Source organism: Opisthocomus hoazin, chromosome 11, assembly GCF_030867145.1.
Source record: "Opisthocomus hoazin isolate bOpiHoa1 chromosome 11, bOpiHoa1.hap1, whole genome shotgun sequence".
Lineage (NCBI taxonomy): Eukaryota > Metazoa > Chordata > Aves > Opisthocomiformes > Opisthocomidae > Opisthocomus > Opisthocomus hoazin.
In genome coordinates, this window is record NC_134424.1 from 637,842 (window position 1) to 657,885 (window position 20,044).

The 20,044-nt window shown below is 41.2% G+C and overlaps 1 protein-coding gene across 1 annotated transcript; it reads right to left on the reverse strand.

Annotated features, from left to right (window-relative positions):
- Positions 1–83: 83 nt before the first annotated feature.
- On the reverse strand, positions 84–18,370 carry IRAK2 (interleukin 1 receptor associated kinase 2). Its single transcript, XM_075433274.1, has 13 exons — positions 17,939–18,370; positions 15,966–16,145; positions 9,836–10,006; positions 9,011–9,123; positions 8,003–8,197; positions 7,500–7,564; positions 6,922–7,036; positions 6,056–6,165; positions 5,476–5,671; positions 4,702–4,764; positions 3,451–3,651; positions 2,769–3,285; positions 84–2,392 (listed from the first exon to the last, which is right to left on the reverse strand). Exons 1-13 carry the CDS (start codon positions 18,120–18,122, stop codon positions 2,274–2,276), a joined length of 2,229 nt encoding a protein of 742 aa, XP_075289389.1. The 5' UTR covers positions 18,123–18,370; the 3' UTR covers positions 84–2,273.
- Positions 18,371–20,044: the final 1,674 nt, after the last annotated feature.

Genomic DNA, 20,044 nt, shown 5'->3' on the forward strand with positions numbered 1-20,044 from the left:
GCGAACACAAATTTACCTAAATAGGGTGGATTGAGACACATTTTTCTGTGCCATAAATAATGAAAAAGCAGGCTATAAAGAAATTATTTTTTTCATTTTTTTATTCACAAATTTATTAGTAAATGGTCAAATATAAATTTGTCAAGTTGAGAGTACAATATACATTATAGCCACGTCATGTAACAGAGTACCATTATTGTAAGACTACGCAGTGTCTTTTGTATGTGACTCTACAAAAACATGTATATCACCTCAGAGTATTTTAAAATTAACATGGAACAAGGCAAAGAATAACAATTCCATTTTGTGACTACAGGAGAACAAAACCTTTAAAGCATTTTTTGTGAAACAGAACTGTGTCTAAATTATGTTTCTCAATTAAAAAAACCTTAAGTTTTCCATTCGGCTCTGGGGTGTATCTACGTGCATTTCGTCCTGGAGGAGACCCGAGGTATTTTCCATGGATCTTCTAAAATATACCCACGAGAAACAATTAATATTAAATTTTCAGCACCATGAAGTATCTGAATTATATCTCATGTAGAATTAAGCAGTTATTGACCAATCTGAATATACTCAATATTTCTTATATCAGTACCAATGTTTTCTTTGTTTGATTGTGGTAAAACAAAAAAACCTGACACTGGCAAATACATAGACAATATCCAAGGCACTTACAGTTAAGGAATTTTACCAGTTTTTAGTGTAGAAATCAATTTGATAAATGTGGAGATGATTCTAATACTCAGGTCTTTAGTTAAAATGCTTTTACTTTCTCATAATAGTACCTACAATGAACTAGGTACTGTACGAATATAGAAGATATATGAGCCTTACTGAGAGTCCTTCATGTAAAACTAGAAAAACAATACCATTACACAACACCAGTGAAAAGAATTACAACATAAATTTGTATGTTTTTTTAATATTCCCTGAACTCCATTGTGAATTTCAGCCATTTCTGTACATCAGGCCCTATTACCTATGCTACAGGGGCAGCAGTCACTGTCTGTAAGCTGAACTCCCTGTTCTGGTAGTTCTTTTTTTTATAATAAACTTGTATTTCCTTAGGCTGCACAAGAGTAACAATATGCTAACAATATTACTAATAATAAATAGTCATAACAATAAAAGTGACGTTTTCTAAGGGGGCTTTCACTTCATAATAAATATGACCGCATACAAGATTCTATTTTTTTTGTTTTAAGAGAGCTCACCGAGGCTGAACCCAAGGCTGCTAATGCTGGGTAAGCCAAGAGACACACAAAACGATTCCTCTCTGAGAATACGTGGCGAACGTGGCACCATGAACAGGTCCACTTACTAGCTCATCTTTCACTGATTCTTTAACCCATTGCCAAAATAAATATAACGAATCAAATTTCAAGTGACACGTGACAAAATGAAAGATATTTAAAATTAACAGCTTGTCCCTAATCCAAAATATACAACAGTAACCATGTGAAACACAATGAGAAACCTTACCAACACGTAAAGGACACTTAGAAAAACCTAACTTCCAAAAATACTCTTGTGAAGTATTAAACACTGTCTTAGAGCTCCTGACAGTGAAACTTAAAGGTTAGACTTCAAATGGTGTCATATGTATGTATGTAGTAGAGCAGCTCATAGAGTAGACAGACTAACATGTCTTAAATTACTTACTTACAACTACATCCAGTGCAATCCAAACTGAGACTGAGTCACGTAGAATACATCTGAGAACTTGAATAAAAATTCCCCTCTCTGGTAATGCAGTGTTTTTGAGTATGTGGATTAAGATTATAGGGAATAGGGTAGATTTGTTTGAAAACTGAAACCTTCTCCAGTCTCTTGAAGATTTCTGTCTGTTTGTACACAATGGGCTAACAATAAAGGGTATTGCTAACTGGTTGCGGATCAGGGCTCACCCTGTAACTTCTCTGTTTTTTAATAAGACAATATATTATATGTAGATACTTTCTGAAATACACTGCAAAAGGATCATAAATTATTTTGGCAATTGTGTTTGCCATGTCTTTGTACACTGCAGACAAAAAGGAAGAAGGCATTTCTGTTTGCAGAGTGGCATTGTACTTTCATCCACTTTAGAACAGATATTTTCTGTTTCTTCTCAGTGTGATCACTTTTGTTGTCTTCAGCCCGGGCTAATGTTTCTGATCCAAACCTGCTACTTAACTTTACATGAAAGGTACACTTTTAGTGCCTTTCTAATGAGGAGACAGTCCTTATTTCTTCTTCTGAGCTGGCCACTGCTAATAAATCCATCCAATTTATGATTCAAAAAGTTCAGAACTGTTTAATTTGTCTTCTTCATAGAGCAAAATATTTTCCATGAGCTTCTTTTTTTTATCATTTATCTTTATTTTCCAAGATGTCTCTCTGGCTAACGCTGAAAAACAAAAAAACCCAAATATTGAGGAAAAAATCCATCTATTGTTTAAAGAATAGACGATAATTTTTAATTTAAAAACCCCAACAGAACTGGCTTAGCAAACAAATCTGATAAAAAACCAGAAAACATTTTGTAGATTTATTGGTAAAATCATAACCAAGGATAAAAGATTTACTGAAACGTGTTTAGAAGTAGGAAGACGAACCTAAGCAATTCTGGAGAAGAGATTAAGTTGTCCCTAGTATTATAATACTAGAGCACTTTTATGAAGACTTTGGTTATCATAACAGGAACATGGGCAGTTTTGCCCAAACAGCTTGATCATCTGCTTTTGAATGTTCTGCGTGTGCCCTGCAGATTTATCTAGATTTACCTGGTGAAGAACATGAAGAGTCAAGGTCCTCATTTTTCTGTTGAAAGGTGCTCGGTGCAGTAGACGCTGTTTCCAAGACATCATCACTCTTGGTGCATGCTGCATTTCTTTCCTGGAGTACATTTGCAGGTTTTCCCTGCTTTATCCTGAAATCAGAGGCTGCAATATTTTCTGAATTGTTACAGCTGTTGCTGGATGGCTCATCTGTAGATCTTCCTGAAGGATTCCATATAAAACTGCTTGATTCATCTGATTCACAAGGGACCCTTGACATTTGTCCGCAGTAAATATCAGGTGACACAACTCCTGTTAAAAGTGTGCACGAATTGGCACTTGTCAGGATCACAGCCTGTGTGCTGTCCTCTTTATTCTCCCCCACAGAAGGCACGTCCATGCTGACATTAGTTGTCTCATCATCAGTTTCTTCCGGAGTGTTCATGGAGAATCCAGAAGTGCTGCTTCCACAGATGTAATGCTCTCTTAATTTATTTTCAGCCATTTCCATAATTTCAAGCACCTGTTTTTAACAACAAAATCTGTGAATGCAGAATAATTCCTGTACCCCTGCTTATACATATTCTACTATGTCACCACTCCCAAAAATAAGTAAGGCATAAATATTGTAGCTTTAGACCTTGCTGTCAAGAAGACTAAAATCTTGGTCATGTATTTAAAATATTACCTCTGCTGTGTTAGAATTCTTCTTTCTCAGACAAAGGCAGATGGCTGAGGCAAAATAAATAGCCACCTCTTCCAGCAAGTGTCCTGCTTTCCTGTCTAGATATTTACAGCATATCTCCTTCGCAGCTAGCTTTTCAAAATCCTTTGCTTTGGAGTGTGATCTTTCTTTTGCTGTTTGAATTTCATCAGCAATCATATCTTTCTGTTCAAAGGAAACAGATAGATTAGCGAGGGCAAAATTAACACAAACGTTTATTTCTATGTGAATAACTTAGAATGATATGAGTCTTGCAATGTATTTATTATTATTGTGCCTTAATGGCTCGTTTAAAGACCTAAAAGCTTCAGGAATCTCCATTCATACAACTGACGGAAATGTTTGTTTTCACAGGAGAGAAAAGGCCAGCGGTTTTCTCTGCATGTGTCCGATGCCAAATTCACTAAAGCAGACCCAGCTCTTCCAGGCTTATGCCCATTTATAGGAATGAAAAATAATCAACACATTATAGCCGCATTCTTGCACAGGACTTCAAACATTTGTTAAAGAAGAAGCCTAGGATCTTTTATTTTCTGAACCCTTTTGAACATTGCTGAATTGCGTGGAAATAATAAGCAAGAATACTATTGTTTTCCCGTCAAAGGCTTCAAGAAGATGGCAAATCAGAAGGAGCATATCTCCAGAGAAGGAACAGAGGTGGGGTCTGTTTTCATGAAGACAGTGTTAATGGCATTCAGTGAGCCTGGCCAGTTCTGGTTGCCTGTGAAAGTAGTTTGTGTAGTTCTAATCACAGCTTGGGCAAATTGGCCAGGATATAAATTCCAGACGCTAGTGCAATACATGAACGCCTGATAAACATGATCATAAGCAACTGCAGTTACCGCCTACTCAGTTTGGCTCATAACACCTCTTTCTGGCACATAAAAAAAATGCAGCAGCATTTCAGCACAAAGCCTTGTCCCTTAAATAAGCATGTATTTAAACACCAATTATTCTGGAGTATCTCCTAATATAATTGGGCCAGCACTCATGAGTGCGGCATGTGAAATGGAAATATATATATTCTGCTTCTATCTAAAGGCAGGTAGACTATTGATGTTAATGGAACCAGGATAGGGCTTCTAAACATCCCTACTTCAGGATATGTACAGCAGACTGCAAATAACAAACTGTATTTATATAAAATATAAATTTATTTTATGACAGCAACCCCATTCACTTGTGTTGGCATTCACTATTCTTGCTTTTTCTTACCAGATAAATAGGCTGTCTTCCTTCATCCAGTGCCTTAACCCCTGTCAGTATCTCTGCTAAGACCTAGAAAGTATATTTGAAAGATAAAACAATTAGTTCAGAATTAATTCTCTTTTTAAAATAAGTTTTGTAACTAAAGAAACAGTGAACTGCCAGGGCATTTTGAAATTATATTTTTACTTCAGACGGCTTAACAATGCCAGATCTGGGCAATCTTTACGACACTTTAGATCTACCTCCAGAGCCAAGTCCAAATTTTATAGTTCGGTACAGTAGATATTGTTGAAACAAAGGATGAGAAGAAAGTAATTCTAAATCTAGATGAGAAATCACACTGAACAGAATAACTTCCTATTGAACTGGAAACACCTGGAGACAGGTGACATCACAGACTATCAGTTGTTTTAGTTGAAATTACAGATGAAGAGGTGATGTTTGTAGCATTTCTTGTGGCAAACTGCAAGAATTCTGAGAATCTAACTGCAGTCTTTCTGCTACTCTTTTTTTTTTTTAAAGACGATCATCCGTAATAATTTTTTTGCACCAAGAAACAATTTTGTTTGTTGTTCAAAAGATTCACCTCACTTTGCCACAAAATGAAGTATATTTGGAGTGTGAACATAATTAAAACCAGGATTTCAACACATTATATAGTCAGCAACTATGATACGAAATTGCTGGCAAAACAGCTGTATGAGGAACATGCTCTTACATCCATTTTCCTGTATAGAAGCACCAAAGAATGCAACACGACATGAAAAAAAGGCAACGTACCACACCACAGCTAAATATATCAACTTTTTCTGTTAACTGCCCATGTCTGATAAAATCTTCTGGCAGATAAGTAAGAGAAGCTTGCAGGACTTTGGTTTTCATCACGGCATATTCTGACTTTTTATCAGCAGAATACAATCGCAGACCTGAATGTCCAACCTTTGGTGTAAAATTTTCATCCAACAGGACATTTGAGCTGTGATAAAGAAGGACAAATAACAATATTCTTTAAGTAATTACTTTAACTTGAGGTAAAGAATTTCAGTTTTATACTTTTAAAGTTAAGCACTGAACGTTTCCAGCATTTGGCCTGTTGTGTACAAATGAAAGGATAAAGAATGGCAGAAAGGGAGAGAGGGAAGAACAACCACTCCAAAAATTACTTCAAAAGAATATACTTTCCTCATTTAGAAAAGAGAGACAAATTAAGCATAAAACGGTAAACACCCTACAGAACAAGAGATAGCAGAAAGATACTGCAAATGGATTTCAAAATTACAGAAGCTTTCAGCCATTATTGTTAAAGATATCCTGGAATTAACAAGTGACCAAGGAAGTGCTGCTATGCCAAACCCCTCACCTTTTGATATTCCCATGAAGAATTCCAAAATTATGCAAATACTCTACAGCTTGGATGAGTCCAATAGAAATGCTAATTCGTGTCTCCCAGGTCAGGGGAGCAGAATCATCCTGCAAGGAAGTGAGGAAAAAATGGTATTTTATAGAATGGAGAATTGTAAGACAGTAGTAGTTCTGAAAGCCAAAGAGTTAGTTTTAGTCCCACTAAAGACCCAAGCAAAACTCCTGCTGACCTAAATCAAAAGTCTGTTCCAAGGCAGCACCTGATGATTTGTAGGCCAGGGAAGGAACCTGTTCTTACATATTGTGCTGCACATTTTGCCTGCCATAGGACGTAGTGAGATGAGGATACAGCAAGGATCACGCTTGTCTAAAGCATCAAGTGCTGGCCATTTCTGAGGCATAGTGCTGGTTTTGATGGACTGCTTTTCTGATGTTTCTCTGCCCTATGATCTTCTCTGCAAATGCTCTTTCAGTAGGTGTGAACATCTCAAACCGTTCCCTCTTAAGCCGTGTAAAACTTCATAGCACATTATGCCAGTGAGTATGGTGATGGACTCTACAGAAATATATTCCCAAATCCAATTAAATACTACAATGTGAATAGACACGTTTTACAGATTCCTTATTACTTCACAAATCTCAGGGCTGCACAGCAGAAACTTCCTGTTGACCAGATCTGTTTTGCGGTAGAAAAACTGGAAAAGAGCTGCAGCCCTTGTAGTGCTTGCAGTCAAGATATTTGGGCACGTTTGGGGTTTTTTTGGGCTGTTTCTCATAATTCAAAGAAATGTAATTGCTTTTCATACAATAACAGGACAGGACTTGTAATCACAGACAGATAATAGGCCCAGATTATTTGCTTACTTGACACTGAAGTTTGTTTTGTAGTGATCCATTAGGCAGATATGGATATATCAGACAGTGCAATCCAGTTTCTACTGAGAAACCCAGCAGCTGCAAAATGTTGACATGACAACACCTGCAGGCACAGATCAACAATCATTTGCAAATGAAGTAAGAACCACACAGAAAAATACATTCCTGAGCTGGAACAAATTCCTAAATCCAGTTGTGTCCTGCAGCTGGAAGCACAGAATGGCCCTGAGCAGGATGCGGAAGGCTAACTAACCTAGCAGCAGGGAGAGCGGTCGTTACAGCGCAGCCCGCTTCTGGGCAGGCGGGAGGGAGACAAAGCTCCAGAAGGCACCGCTGCCTCACCATCGCAAGGGCTGTCAGGGTGGATGCGTTTGCTCCTCAGAGAGCTGCAGCATCAGCGGGAGGCATGCTGCTTCCCCAGGGCTGCTGCAAAGGCAGGGCACGACGCCCTTGTCCCCAGAACAGCACAGTGCCTGGCGGACAGACACGTCAGTCTGCAGCTGAACACACGGGCAGCAGCCACATGCAGGATACGCACAGAGCGCGTTTGAAAGCCAGCCACTTACCGAAAACAAATCTGTACTTCTGTATGAAAGAATCTTTGTGTGGAATTTGGGCTTGTGCATTCCGTCTGAAAAACGAAAACATGCAGTAGAATGTCATAATGATTATTAAGATGTTGCATTTATACAGACCTTTTAGTCTTAGATGACAAACTACTTTAGAAAATAGGCAAGTATCACTGATGACAACTTTGTGTCAAAGGCAACAATTAATTGAAAATTAGAACAAAAACAAATGTAAAGACACTTCTGATCCAATCATCAATGCAGGTAGCTGCATTGCAGGCTACTCACATGGATAGAGTTGGTAAAACTACTCACATGAGTAAAATATCTCTCATATGTGTTTGCTGAATCTAGGTTTACGTACTTTACATAATTTCTTTTCTACCTCTCCTCTTGTGTAGCTGTTCTGGTTCCTTGCCCATACAGCATTAAACAACAACTTCCAATGTTCAAGAGATTCTAATACCATACCCTTTTCAAAGAAAAAGTGGAGTACTTGCCTCTTTGAGTCTTTTGATGACATACACTACGTTGTTCCTCTGACCTTTGTAGACATCCGCAAAAGTACCTTCGCAAATTCGACTCTTGTCACTGAAACCATTTGTGGCATTAGTAACTTCCCTCTGGGTCCACAAAAGACTCCCGCTGGGGAGATCAGTCATTGTCTCCTGCTGAGGAGTAGAAGAGCTGCAAGGCTACACATTTGTAGAAGAAACAAGTTTATCTCATGAAAATTCATATGTTTTTTCCTACTTTCATGTGTCATATTTTCCATGATATAAGCAATCACTGTGATTGCTGAAAGAAATTGTGAAAGGTACCGTGCAATTACTCATTAGGGTTTCCCTTTGTAATACCTGTCCTGATGTGTTTTGCTGATGTAAATATTTTGCGTTGTAGAAGAGACGTGAAAACAGTTACCAATTTGCATTTCTCCCTTTCCTGGAAAACAGACTTAGTTTTGTTTAAAAGTCCATATATTTATTTGAAGTGATGTTAGTTTAAGTTACAAAAAACATATATCTTTATGGGTGGGTTTATATTAAGAAACAGTTGGATCAGAAAATAAGGTCCCTCATAATATATTTATGTTCTGGTAGAAACGTCACACCTACTTCTGAAGCATCTGGCATTGGTTGCACAATAATTTGTTCCTTCCAGTGTGGCAAGTCCTAATGCCAATTGTTACTCCAGTTCCACTGTAGCCTAATCATGCAGCTTTCATGACCTTAATTCGCTCCAGACTTGAGAAAACAAAACAACTCCCTCTCAATAAACTCTGAAACTACTGCATTCTTTGTAGCAGTCTTCTTTTCTGGCTGATACTCTTGAACCATGTTATTTTGGAAGAGTTTTGTATTCAGTCCAAACAAGTCATAATCAAGCCCCACTTTTTCACTAGATCTGTATTTTATACAAGTAGAGGGATAAACTTTAATTGAAAAAACACAGAATGTCATAAAGACAACTTTTCATTGTTATGAGCAATGAGTACTAAAGGGATTTACCTTCACACTTGATGAGACAGGAGGAATTGACTGTAAGGATTTCAAAAGATCTCTTGGGGGAGGTGGCGGAGAAGGGAGCGAAAACAAGGCTCCTTCAGAAACAGCACCTGAAACTGAAATAGCAGCATTGAAAATACACCTTATTTTTGTAATACCACAGCCTGTGACTAGTTATGAAGGTCTAGGGTATTTTGTAGAATTTCCTAACCAGGGATAATCTGTGACAAGCTGTCAAAATGTGAAATATTGTGTGAAGATAGGAAGCTATTTTCCTGGTTCCTCTTTGCAAGATGACTACGCAGATCTCTCTAGTCCTGGCTCAGGGACATAGAGCGAGCTCCCCGTGTCTGTACCGCCGGGCAGATGCTCTCCTCAGTATGTTCTGTGGTTCTGCACCCTCCATTTCCCAAGCAGAGGGGCCTGCTGACGGCCTGCACGGCTCTCTCCTAGCCTAGATTTATTTCGCGTGGAGAGAGGGACATGGGGCAGGAAATGCAGGCACCGATCTAGTCTTAGCATGGAGCCAGGATGGGACCAGGGTGTTCACAGAGACCTGGGAAACGTCTTGAGATCCCACAGGATAGATACAGCCAGCATCTCTCAAAGCCAAGAAAGCTATAGGAAGGAGGAACAGGAGGCTGTGTGCTAAAGTTAGGAATAAACAGCTCAGGAGACAACAGTGCTAGGAAGAAGGCAAATATTGAAATGTGACCATTTTGAAGAGCAATATATTCATTACACTATACTGAAAGCGAACGGGAAGCAGTCTTGTCTATATGGTCCTTTCAATATTAAAGCAAATTCAGAATCTGTTGCTTTACTTACTGCCTGCTGGTGGTACCCCCAGATGTGAAGAGTCTGGTGATGGCAACAGACTTATCTCATTTTCTCTCTCTCTATTTTTGTTTTCTGTAGGAGTTAAAGATATGTTCTCCTGTTTAGGTGGCTCTACCAGCTCTTCTTTTTCAGACTTGGCAATATCAGAGGCTGATACCCCTTCAAAAGAGAACAAAGGAAAGATTAATATTGCCAGGGAAAACAGAGTCTGGCTCTAATCAGTTCTTATCAGGAAATAATCCTAGTCAGGAAAACAGACTGTAAATGAACATGAAGATTAAAAAGAACATTCAAGTAATTTATTGTTAAATTGCTGGAATACTATTGGTATTTAAATTCAAACCATATTAATGATATTAACTACTACTAAAAATTAATAAGTGATAGCTTCAAACAAAAGATCAGTGATGACAACGCAAAAGATACACAGTCTCTTACAATAGGAATTAGCAATAACAGTATATTTATTTTGTCATTTTCTATGTAACATCCTTCAGCCAATGATCTCAAATCACAAATATCTCCCAGCCTAAAGGCGGAGTCTAGTTCTTTGTTAATTGTCATGGCACTGAGGGGAGGTTTGACAGGATTGTATTGGTTTTAGTCAGGTAAATATTTTAGAACTATTTTCAGTTGTGTGGTTTTAGTGTCATGACTATGCTCATTCCCAGAAAACACTTTCCCGTACAGAACTATTTGCAATGAAGAATCATACTTTCACGTATGAACAGAAAGAAACAAACTGGAAGGAATCTAGGGAAAACATAAAAATGGTCAAAAGTCAAGACTTACTGATATATAAGGAAAAATTAAAGGCTGAATTACTGATTCACTACAGCTCTAAAAGATCCTGTGTTGTATACAGCCTGGCAAAATCTCAGAATCAGGCCTGAAGAAGCAACTTGAAGTCTGATAAAAAGAAGTCCAAAAATGCTTTCAGCATACAGGGACTTGAGGAGTATGTACATCTCAGAGGGAATTAATAGAATTAGATTAGGATTAGGCTATAGTTAGGATGGGAAAAAAATAAAGCAAGAAAATTCAAGATACTGTGATATACAAGGCTGTCAAAATCTCCTGAAGAAGCAGCTGAATTCTTATCCATGAATACGTTTAAAACTGAGGTCGAAATGGAAATGCCCAGTGTGCACTAGGGATGATGTAAGGACTTTCTACTGCCTGATAACAACATTTTCCTGATTGTAGTTCTAAATGTTTGTTTCTACCTGGCACTTTTTATCAGCATACATTTATCATTTTCTTCAAAATCTAAATTAATGTTTTATGTTTGTATAAAAGAAAATAAGCACAAGTATTGATAGAAGGGGGTTTTGTCATGCTGTTTTATGCGCTTTGTATCTTAGGCATGGTGGTGATCTTGGAGTCAAAAGCCGCAGGCCTCTGTCTGCAGTTGAAATCAGACAATAGCTTTGTGTTCTTTTTTTTGTACAAACAAAGCATTGGGAGTATCTGAAAAAACAGGAAGCGGTATGTTTCATTTATAATCTGTGCTCCTCATACTAAACCAAGATTCAGTAGAACTGTTGAAGAGAAGACAAGCTATGACAGTTTCAGTGCACCAAGGTTTGAAGAGTGGGAGGATATGAAAAGCAATAATGGTAGAAGTTGGCATGTTCATGTCAAGCAAGTTTTTTCCTTTGACCTCTGTTTGTGGTTTGTACCCACTTTATTCAATGTCACCTGTGAATGCAGGTTTGAATGAAACTAGGTCTCCAAATGAAAACTCAGAAGAATCAGGTATATTTCCTTACTACTGTGTCAGAATGCTATGAAATCTCAAATTTTACAGGTTTTTTAAATTAGCTATCAAACAGTCGCAAGCCCTTAGTCAAAACTGACAGCCCCTGTATTCTGCAGTCGTTGGCATTTCCCTCCTGTACTTTAACCTAGAAATCTCTACATTTAGAATCACTTCCCTCTTTCAACCTATTTTTCAGGGTTTTTCATGAATTTTGCAACTTCCTGCACATCAGGTCACTACTGAAGCTAAAGCAGTGACAAAAGAAAAAGTTATTATTATGGACATTCCAAAGTGGGACTAAAGTAATGCAAGAAATTGTTGGAGGGAGGGGGAACTTTCCTGGAAGTAATCTGCCAGCAAAACATCTACCCGTGTGTTGCATCCGATTCCTTTAAGTCAGAATGAATAGGGTGATGGTGATGTAAGAACCACTTAGTTTCTAAAGTGCCCTATAGAACAAGCAATGTACTCTCCATATCTGCCCAAGAGCAATCACCTGAGTAAGCATACTCAGATACAGATAAAAAAGCAGAAGCAGAGGGTAAAACTTCAAAGATTTGTATAAACCTAAAAAGATCCTGCTAGAAATCACTTCTGCTTATGACTGAGCACACACTGGAATGTCCGTATTGGGTTAATTCCAGAAAACATTAACTGCTTCCACATGGCAGAACAACAAAATAGTCCAGACTTCCTGGCACTTAAAACTAATACGAAGTTTTGCTATGGACTTCAGTATAAAAGATAACTATAAGAAGTTTTTTTAAAAAGATCATTTCATTGTAGTTTTGCAATTTATTGCATTTGAACTGATCTAGGACAAAAATTAATATTGATAATCCAGAAACATAAATAAAAATTGATCAATCCGCAGGACCTGTCTCTTCCATGTTCTTTTAAACCCTCTTTATCTAGCCTTCATATTGCTTTGCAGAATTCAGAGTCAAAGCAAAATCATTTCTAACTCCTCATGAAGCCCTTCATGGAACAGTCCAATATTGCTGTTCACCCTTGCCACAAAGGAAATCAGAGAAACAAAGGTGTGCTAGATCTACTACATCAGTTCAGTGTTTTAATGAGCTGAATTGAGTATGTCCATTTCTTGCCATGATCTCTCAGTATTTACTTTCCCTTTTTACTATCTAGCCTGCAGAAATCATTATAAAGGCCCCTGTTTACTTGCATCAGGCAACTACAATTTTTAGAAACTAAGCTTGTCCTTAGAAATCACAAAGCGTACTCCTCCTGCCTGGAGGAATTTGATTGGGTTTTATTTATAACAGGGGGAAAACCCTCAGGTTTTGCAGCTTGTGGCAAGTGAAGTCCAAAAAGTCTCAGAAATGTTTTTGAGAAAGCTCAAAAAAGAAAAAAAAGTAAATCACAGAAGCACAAGCGAAAACAGGTAATCGCCTCTTGCACCAGAGGCTGAAGTCAGGTGCCTATTGTGCAAGCTACAGTGATTATTTACATACCAGTTAAAAGAAAACCATTCAGACAAACATAAGGAGGATAAATGTTTCTGTGCAGCGATGGTGATTATTTTTGTCTGTGTGGTATTTTTCTTTTTAATGGCAATGTTGCTGGAAGCTGCTCTTGGGGTGGAAGGCTGATTCTTTGCATTTTACATTATCAGAGAGACAAATCTTACTTGGTTCTTGTGTACGCAAAGTTACCATGGGCTTTAAGATGGGCTTTAAAATGCTGCCTCTCGGGATTCAACCCAGTGCTATATTCTGGCTTTTGTACCCAAGACCAGGCCTAAGGATCAGAGATCAACTGCACGGCCCCTGGGTGTCCAGGGGCTTGTTTTACTGAACACGCTATAGATCAGCTTGAATCCCACAATGTGGTGGCTTGCAAGCAACAGCTCTCTGAAACTAGGCACGTGAAGCTTCTGTTGGAGTGAGTCACCACTGCAATGTGCTGAACTAATCTCAGTTTGAAATCTACTCGTGGTCTTGTTTTAATGGTCTGTGAGATAAGAGAAAACCCTCCACCTTGGGGTAAAAGCAGCAGCATCTCAGTTGTCATAACAAGGAATTTTTCTAAGCTCTTTGAACTCAGCTTTTGCAAAAATGGCAAAGTTTACCCCCATGGGAAAGAAAAGTCATCCTACCTAACTGAACAAAACCAGCCTTTTCCACGACAGATAAAAATTATGTAGAAAATAGTTGCTACTATTATGTAGTAGTGAAAACATTCAGTAATTTTTCAGTTTTTATGCTTCTCAGAACCAGAGTGCAGGGTTTTTTTTATTAAATCACAATCTATAAAGTGGCATTACAGAAATGTCAATGAACTCTGTAAAAGAATACACTGAAATAAGGCAGCTGTAAACAAAGGTGGGCCCCAGAATGCGGTCTGACAGGGAGAGAAGGCAAGGTCTGTAACTAATTAGAGTTTAAGGTGTGGTAGGTTATACTGCATTATACAAGAGCACCCAGAAACTCTCTTTATGGACTAGGAATCAACTGGAACTGGACTAGGAATACTGAACAGGCACAGAGCAAAAGCGTCAGCACATCATGGAAGTCACCCTCTACTCCAGAGTATCCATAACAATACCATTATCAGGAGCCACACTTACTGCATTGGTGATATCCAGACCAGATTTATTCAATGTGTAGATTAAAAAATATATATTTAAAAATCAAGATTTTGTTTTCAATCCTGTCCACTCAGACTGGACCTCCAAAGTCACAGTCACTGTGAGTAAAGTAACAATTGAATTACTGATAGACAAATTAAAACAGACTCGAGTTCACTTTCCTGTAGCTTGCTTTGCTGAGGAATGAGGAGTAAGAGTTGTTACAGTGTCCTATGCTGAATGCCGTGACTGAATTCAGTCAGAAAGTGGATCTGCTAAATCAAAAGACTGCATATGGGTGATGCCAAAATCAGTTGCATTAACTGAGCAACGCTCTCGTTAGGGTCTGTAATTGTGTTTGATGTACTAAGACAGAATTTGCTTGAAGGTTGCTTGTGATGTAGTACTTCATATTCCTTTTTTTTTTTAAAAAAAAGAGAAATTTAGAATACCGCCATTAAAGATTTTTTTCTGCCATACCAAAGTGAAGGTTAAAAGTCACGCTAATGCCAGGGAACTACAGAAACACAGCAGTGCTACACAAAGAAATGGTGTGGCAAGAAACCCATGATGCATGACTGGACTTTCCATGAAATATGCCTCTAGCTGAGGTGCAGTGAATGCCCGCAGCACCTCTGCCTGCTGGCAGCCCTGCCCTGTGAGGCAGGCTGCTGTTTCGCAACGGCCGCACATGATGGAACCCAAACCCACCCGTTTTGGCAGTTTCCACGTCATGGAATGTGAAGAGCAGACGGTGCTCCCGCACATTTTCTGCCTGTGGTAGCGTACGCCTTGTAAGCTCTGACCACTTCCCATCTGCACCTGGGCAGGACTTCTCTAAGCAGTTCTAGCCACGTAACAAAAATCTGTAGTTTTTATTTCTAGCAATTCTCTGTGGAGAACTGGCAAAATTCATACAAACGTCCGATTTCCAGAAAGTAGATTTTGGGTGGGAATATATGGGAAAAGGGGAATGTGGTCCACTCCCAACTTTTTGGGGCAACTCAACACAGAAAGACAGTATGTTGTCCAGGGTTCAACAGATTTTGTGGCACAACTGGATTAAGGTACAATTTGGCTTACAAAAATGGACAGCTGCAATTTAAACATAATTTTCAATGGAGAAAAATGGAAAGGAGAATTATATTAAAAAGCGTTGTGATTCTTGTAAGGCAATTGTTTACCCTAACTAGGCAGTCTGAGTTCGAACTCTGATCATCCTACCTCAAAAAGATAAATCTGAAATAGAGCAAACTGGAGATAGGTGAGATGAATCATATGCAAAGAGGTAGAAAAAACTACAGTTTAATTTATGGAGGGATCAGGAGAACATAGGATAGGAGTAGAGAAAATATGAAGCAGGATAAAGAAATAGTAATGTAGGTAGCTGATAAACCATTCCTCCTTCTCGTAAACTTTTTCTTATGGTGCAGGAAAGCAGGCTGCATAGGCAAAACTGATTACATGTTTTTCCACTCTGAATTTGTTGGCAATTAGAGTATAATGACAAAATTTTGGGGAGAAGCAAGAATATCTGGAAAATTAAAGCATTCATTATGAAGCTCCATTTTGAAACCCTGTCTGATGCATGAAAGTACGACCCCTGGTTCAGAGCACAGTCAGTCTCCCTGGCACCTCTCAAAGCATCAAAGATGCCCACTGCAAAGGTGGGATGATGAACCAGAGGGACTGGAGAGATGTGCGGGAGTGGGTCTGGATGTTCCGAGCACAGCACAGGCTCCCCGCGGGAGGCAGGGGCAGCTACTCACAGTCCAGGATGACTTGGGCCGCTCGGTAGAGCTGCAATCCTTGCAGCAGGTCCAGGAGCTGCTGCACCGTCGCCAGCCGCACTCCCCACCACCACATGAGCTCTCTTGTTAGGCTGATCCCCGTCTTCTCCATGCACTTCATTTTCCGTAGCTCTGTTTGATCAGTTATCACGTAGGAGGCTAGTGGGAGACAACGGATATTGCTGTTCAGAAATTAGAAAAAACAAGCATGTGCAAGCAGGGTAAGCAAAGGTGTGAGACAGACTTTGCTTTTTCATTTGCACACTTTTAAGAGGAAGGATCACAATAAATTAGCCATGCGGGCATGAAGAAAGTTCAGTTCCTAAAGTAAGGTGTTCCTTTGACTACTTGGGAAAAAATGTTGTTATATCAGAGACCCAAAAAGAAAACCCAGTCACACTTCTCAGCATATCTTCCCCATAATCTTCTTTCACCTTAATACGTTGTACCAAAATAAGTTCAGACTAAATTCCTGGTGTGATTCTCCCAAATAGGTAACAGAGGTCAGTGGTAAGACTGCACCCCTGTCTACATTGCTAAACACTAATATTATGTTAAGCCAAATAGTAGCTGAATCACCTGGCTGTTATTTACAGTCAGATAAACCTATCGGTGAAATGCAGCTGTTTGCAGGAGCAGGAGATACCGTGCTAAAGCTGACCCGCCGTAATTTCTCCCAGTCCCTGAATGCGCACAGTATGCTGGTGACCCGCTCTGTACTCCTGCTGGCTCGCTTACCCACACGTAGTCCACCTCCCCTTCTTCGCTGCTGCTAAATCCGAGGCAGTAGTGACAGCGCTGTGGGCTGGAGGAGGGCGAGGCAGCAAGGACGGCAAAACAGCCAACGTGTGGCCTACGAACGGCCCTGTGTTGGGGACGGGGGTAGGTCATGGCCTGCCCATCACCACTGCCTGCCCGAGGGCAGCGAGAGGGGTGCGGGCCCCGGGCAGCTCTGCCTGCTGCGGTCTGCGGGACGGAGGTGGCTCCTCAGGGCAGGGGTCCGGGGGGCGAAGCCGGGATGGACTGGGCTGAATCGACCGTTTCTGACACAGGGTTCCCTCGTCACTCCGCCCGGGGATTTTGTGTAATGCAGCTGTGCTCATCGGTGGTGTCCGGGGCTGGTGGTGTCACCCACCAAAGGGGCCTGCCTGACTCAGCCCCTCTCGGCTGGCCCGCTCCTGACGGGCTGCTGGCTGAGCCTGAAGGAGAGGGGCTTGGGGGCTGGGGTGCGCTGGTGGAAACAAAGATTCCCGAGCTCACACCTCGGCTGGCTTTACAAGGACAGCAGACATGCAGTTTTGTGGATCTGCAGAGAGCAGAGGTGAATCCTGCCCTAGGTCAGCAAGTTTAACTGGGGTAAGAGCTTACTCAGCAGACAGAGTTAGCAAAATCTTGAATGAAATTAAATCATGTTAAATAAAGGAAGACAGGCCAACTGAGAAAAGATTCGGGTTAGAATTGTTCAGACTGGGATACAGAAAAAAGAATAAAAACTTCAGGGATTACATTTTCTATACCTTTCAACTGGACATGGCCAGGACCAAGGAAAATAGGGGCAGTAAGTCTCAGGGAATATACATGGAATGAAGAAAGAAATAAAACAGAGCATCTAAGCACGTGTGAGGGATGTTGCGAAAACAGGAGAGCAAGTAGCAGAAGATAAAGTGTGAACGGAGAGGGGAGGCTGCCCGCGAGAAGCCAAGGAACACGGAAGTCTGGCATTCCAGCTGTGAATCAGAGGTTTCTCTTGGTCCTGAAAACAGGTGCCGGGAATTCCCTGTCTGCAGGCCATGCTCTGCGGAGTGCCGGGAGCCACTCGGCCGCAGGCGCTGCGTGGGGTGGCTGCGCACCTCACCCGACCCTCGCAGCCTTCCAGCGCCCGTCCCCAGCGCTGCTGCCCCGCCTGCCCCCATCGCCAGCCCGCCGGCAGCCACCTGCCCGCCGCCCCTCACCGAACCGCATCCAGTCGGAGTCACTCAGGCAGTCCATCTTCCGGCAGAAATCCTCCAGCACCCAGGCAGGCATGCTGTGAAGGTAGAGCGCCGGGGGGGAGCCCCCTTTCCGGGCCAGGGGCGGCGGCAGGGCCATGGCGTCGCGGTGCCTCTCCGGAGAGCCCTTCGTCCCTGCTGCGGCCATCAGCAGCCGCTGCGCATGGCGCACGCCTCGGCAGCGTTACGGCGACAGGCAGCGACGCTGACCAGCCTCTGCCTCCTCTGCGTGCTGCGAAGGGCTGATTTTCTCCAAAAGCTTCCTCTTCTCAGAGGGGCTGGCCTTGCCAGGCTGTCCCCACCCCGCCTGGACCTGCGCTCTGCTGGGACAGGAGCCGAGCGACGCAGGCCAGCGTTTCTTGGCAGGCTCAGACCACACGCCGCTGCTTCCTGCTCCGGCTGACGTCAGGCCCGGGCCCCACAGGCAAATCAGATTTTCCTTTCCACGAGTGCCTGTTGCTCCAGCCTGGTTGCCCAATTATGAGTTTCACGTGACGGAGGTGAAAGGCGCTTTCCTGGCTGCTGCGCGCAGCTGGTGCTGCCGACAGGCTCGGGCGCAAGGCAGATGGGCGCAGGCCGCTCGCCGCCTCAGCCCAGGCGTGGGCCACGTCTCCGGGGCAGCCAGCTGCTGCTCTGCTGACCCGTGTGGGTATAGATGTGTGTTTGGAAACGTAGACCCCCCAAGAGCGACACAAACCACGCTCCCCACCGCACTGCGTGCTGTACAACTGGGGATCAAGAAGGTTTCAAAGATCTCACAAGATCTGAGAGACAGACGCGTACCAACAGAGAGGGCAGTAAGGGCACCGCCAGCTACTACTGAGCAGGGATCCTGCCGCCAGTCTGACTGGTGCCAGGGTTTCACTCCTTATAATATTATAAAAGTACAGTAGCAGATGCAGGTAGTGAGAAGTAAAAAACATCAAAAGTGGTCACATGCCCAGGTCTTGCTAGTCAAGGATTAGCTTTAAAATATGTTCTAAAAGTCAACAATTTTTCTGAATTTTTAGTTTTTCCCTTTTTTGTGTGTTTAACCTGCTTTTGATAAAGCTTTATAATGAATTGATTTGCCAGTGTACAGGCTACAAATACTTCTGGCAGAATGATCTACTTGGAGAGCCTTACAGCTGTGCCTCTGCCACCATGGGACAGCCTGAAATACGTAATTGTTACCCATTCCTCTGTCTGTTTGTTCACATTTAGCCCTAGGTCCTTTGTGTTAATTGCAAGCAGTACTGTAAGTTTTGAGAGCTTTAATTTACTGTTTCTTTATAATCTGCATATATTTTACAATACAGCTAACTCTTGTTTTCAGCATCAAACTTTCAAACTTTGACAGTTTTCTATACTTCTTGCCTCAGAAATCACTAACCTTTCAAATACCATTAAAGTAACAATGAACTTCTTACCCCCATTGTGGGAAGGAAAAGCTGAAAAATATGGCATTAATGTAGCTACAAGGTCAAAAGACAAAAAAACCTGAACAAAAATGTCCACAGTGTATAATTATTTAAAATATCACAATTGAAAGGTTGCCTTGGGACCTAGCTGTTTTAGCAGTGGTACTAGTTCAACAATAATAGTTAAATTTATGGGAGTTTCCCTTGCTTTTCCGTGCTTACTATCCCTCTGACACATACCTAAATTCTGTCACGGGACGATGATCAGAGCATCTCTGAAAGTCATGTAAGGTGAGACTGAAATTTGTGTGGCAAAGAATTGGATAAAAGCAGGAAGAAAGGACACTTCTTTCTCTTGGGTACTGGAAAAAAAGCTGTGAAATGTTCTGGACTGTTTGCCTCATGGGAAAACAAGGGGAAAGAATGCGTCCAACTGTGCCTGTGTCTTCAGTTTCACACTAAGCATCTCTAATAAAAGGTTTTACAAGGGAAGTGAAATTTAGTTTTTCCAGTGGAGACTAGGATGAGCCTGTACGTTCCTGTTGTTTAGCCTTCATGTTCAAATAGTGAGGTATTAGGCAGGACTCTGGCTGGCTGCATGCTCTCCTCCAGCCCCCGGGCACTAAGTCAATGTCAGACTAATTGGTCGTTTCTCTGGCGTTTTTCACCT

Coding starts and splice junctions, on each gene's coding strand:
- IRAK2 (XM_075433274.1), bottom strand. CDS start 18,122: ATGGCCGCAGCAGGGACGAAGGGCTCTCCGGAGAGGCACCGCGACGCC. Junction 9,124..9,835: donor GGGGGTACCACCAGCAGGCA/GTAAGTAAAGCA, acceptor CTGCTATTTCAG/TTTCAGGTGCTGTTTCTGAA. Junction 3,652..4,701: donor GAAGACAGCCTATTTATCTG/GTAAGAAAAAGC, acceptor TCCTTTGAACAG/AAAGATATGATTGCTGATGA.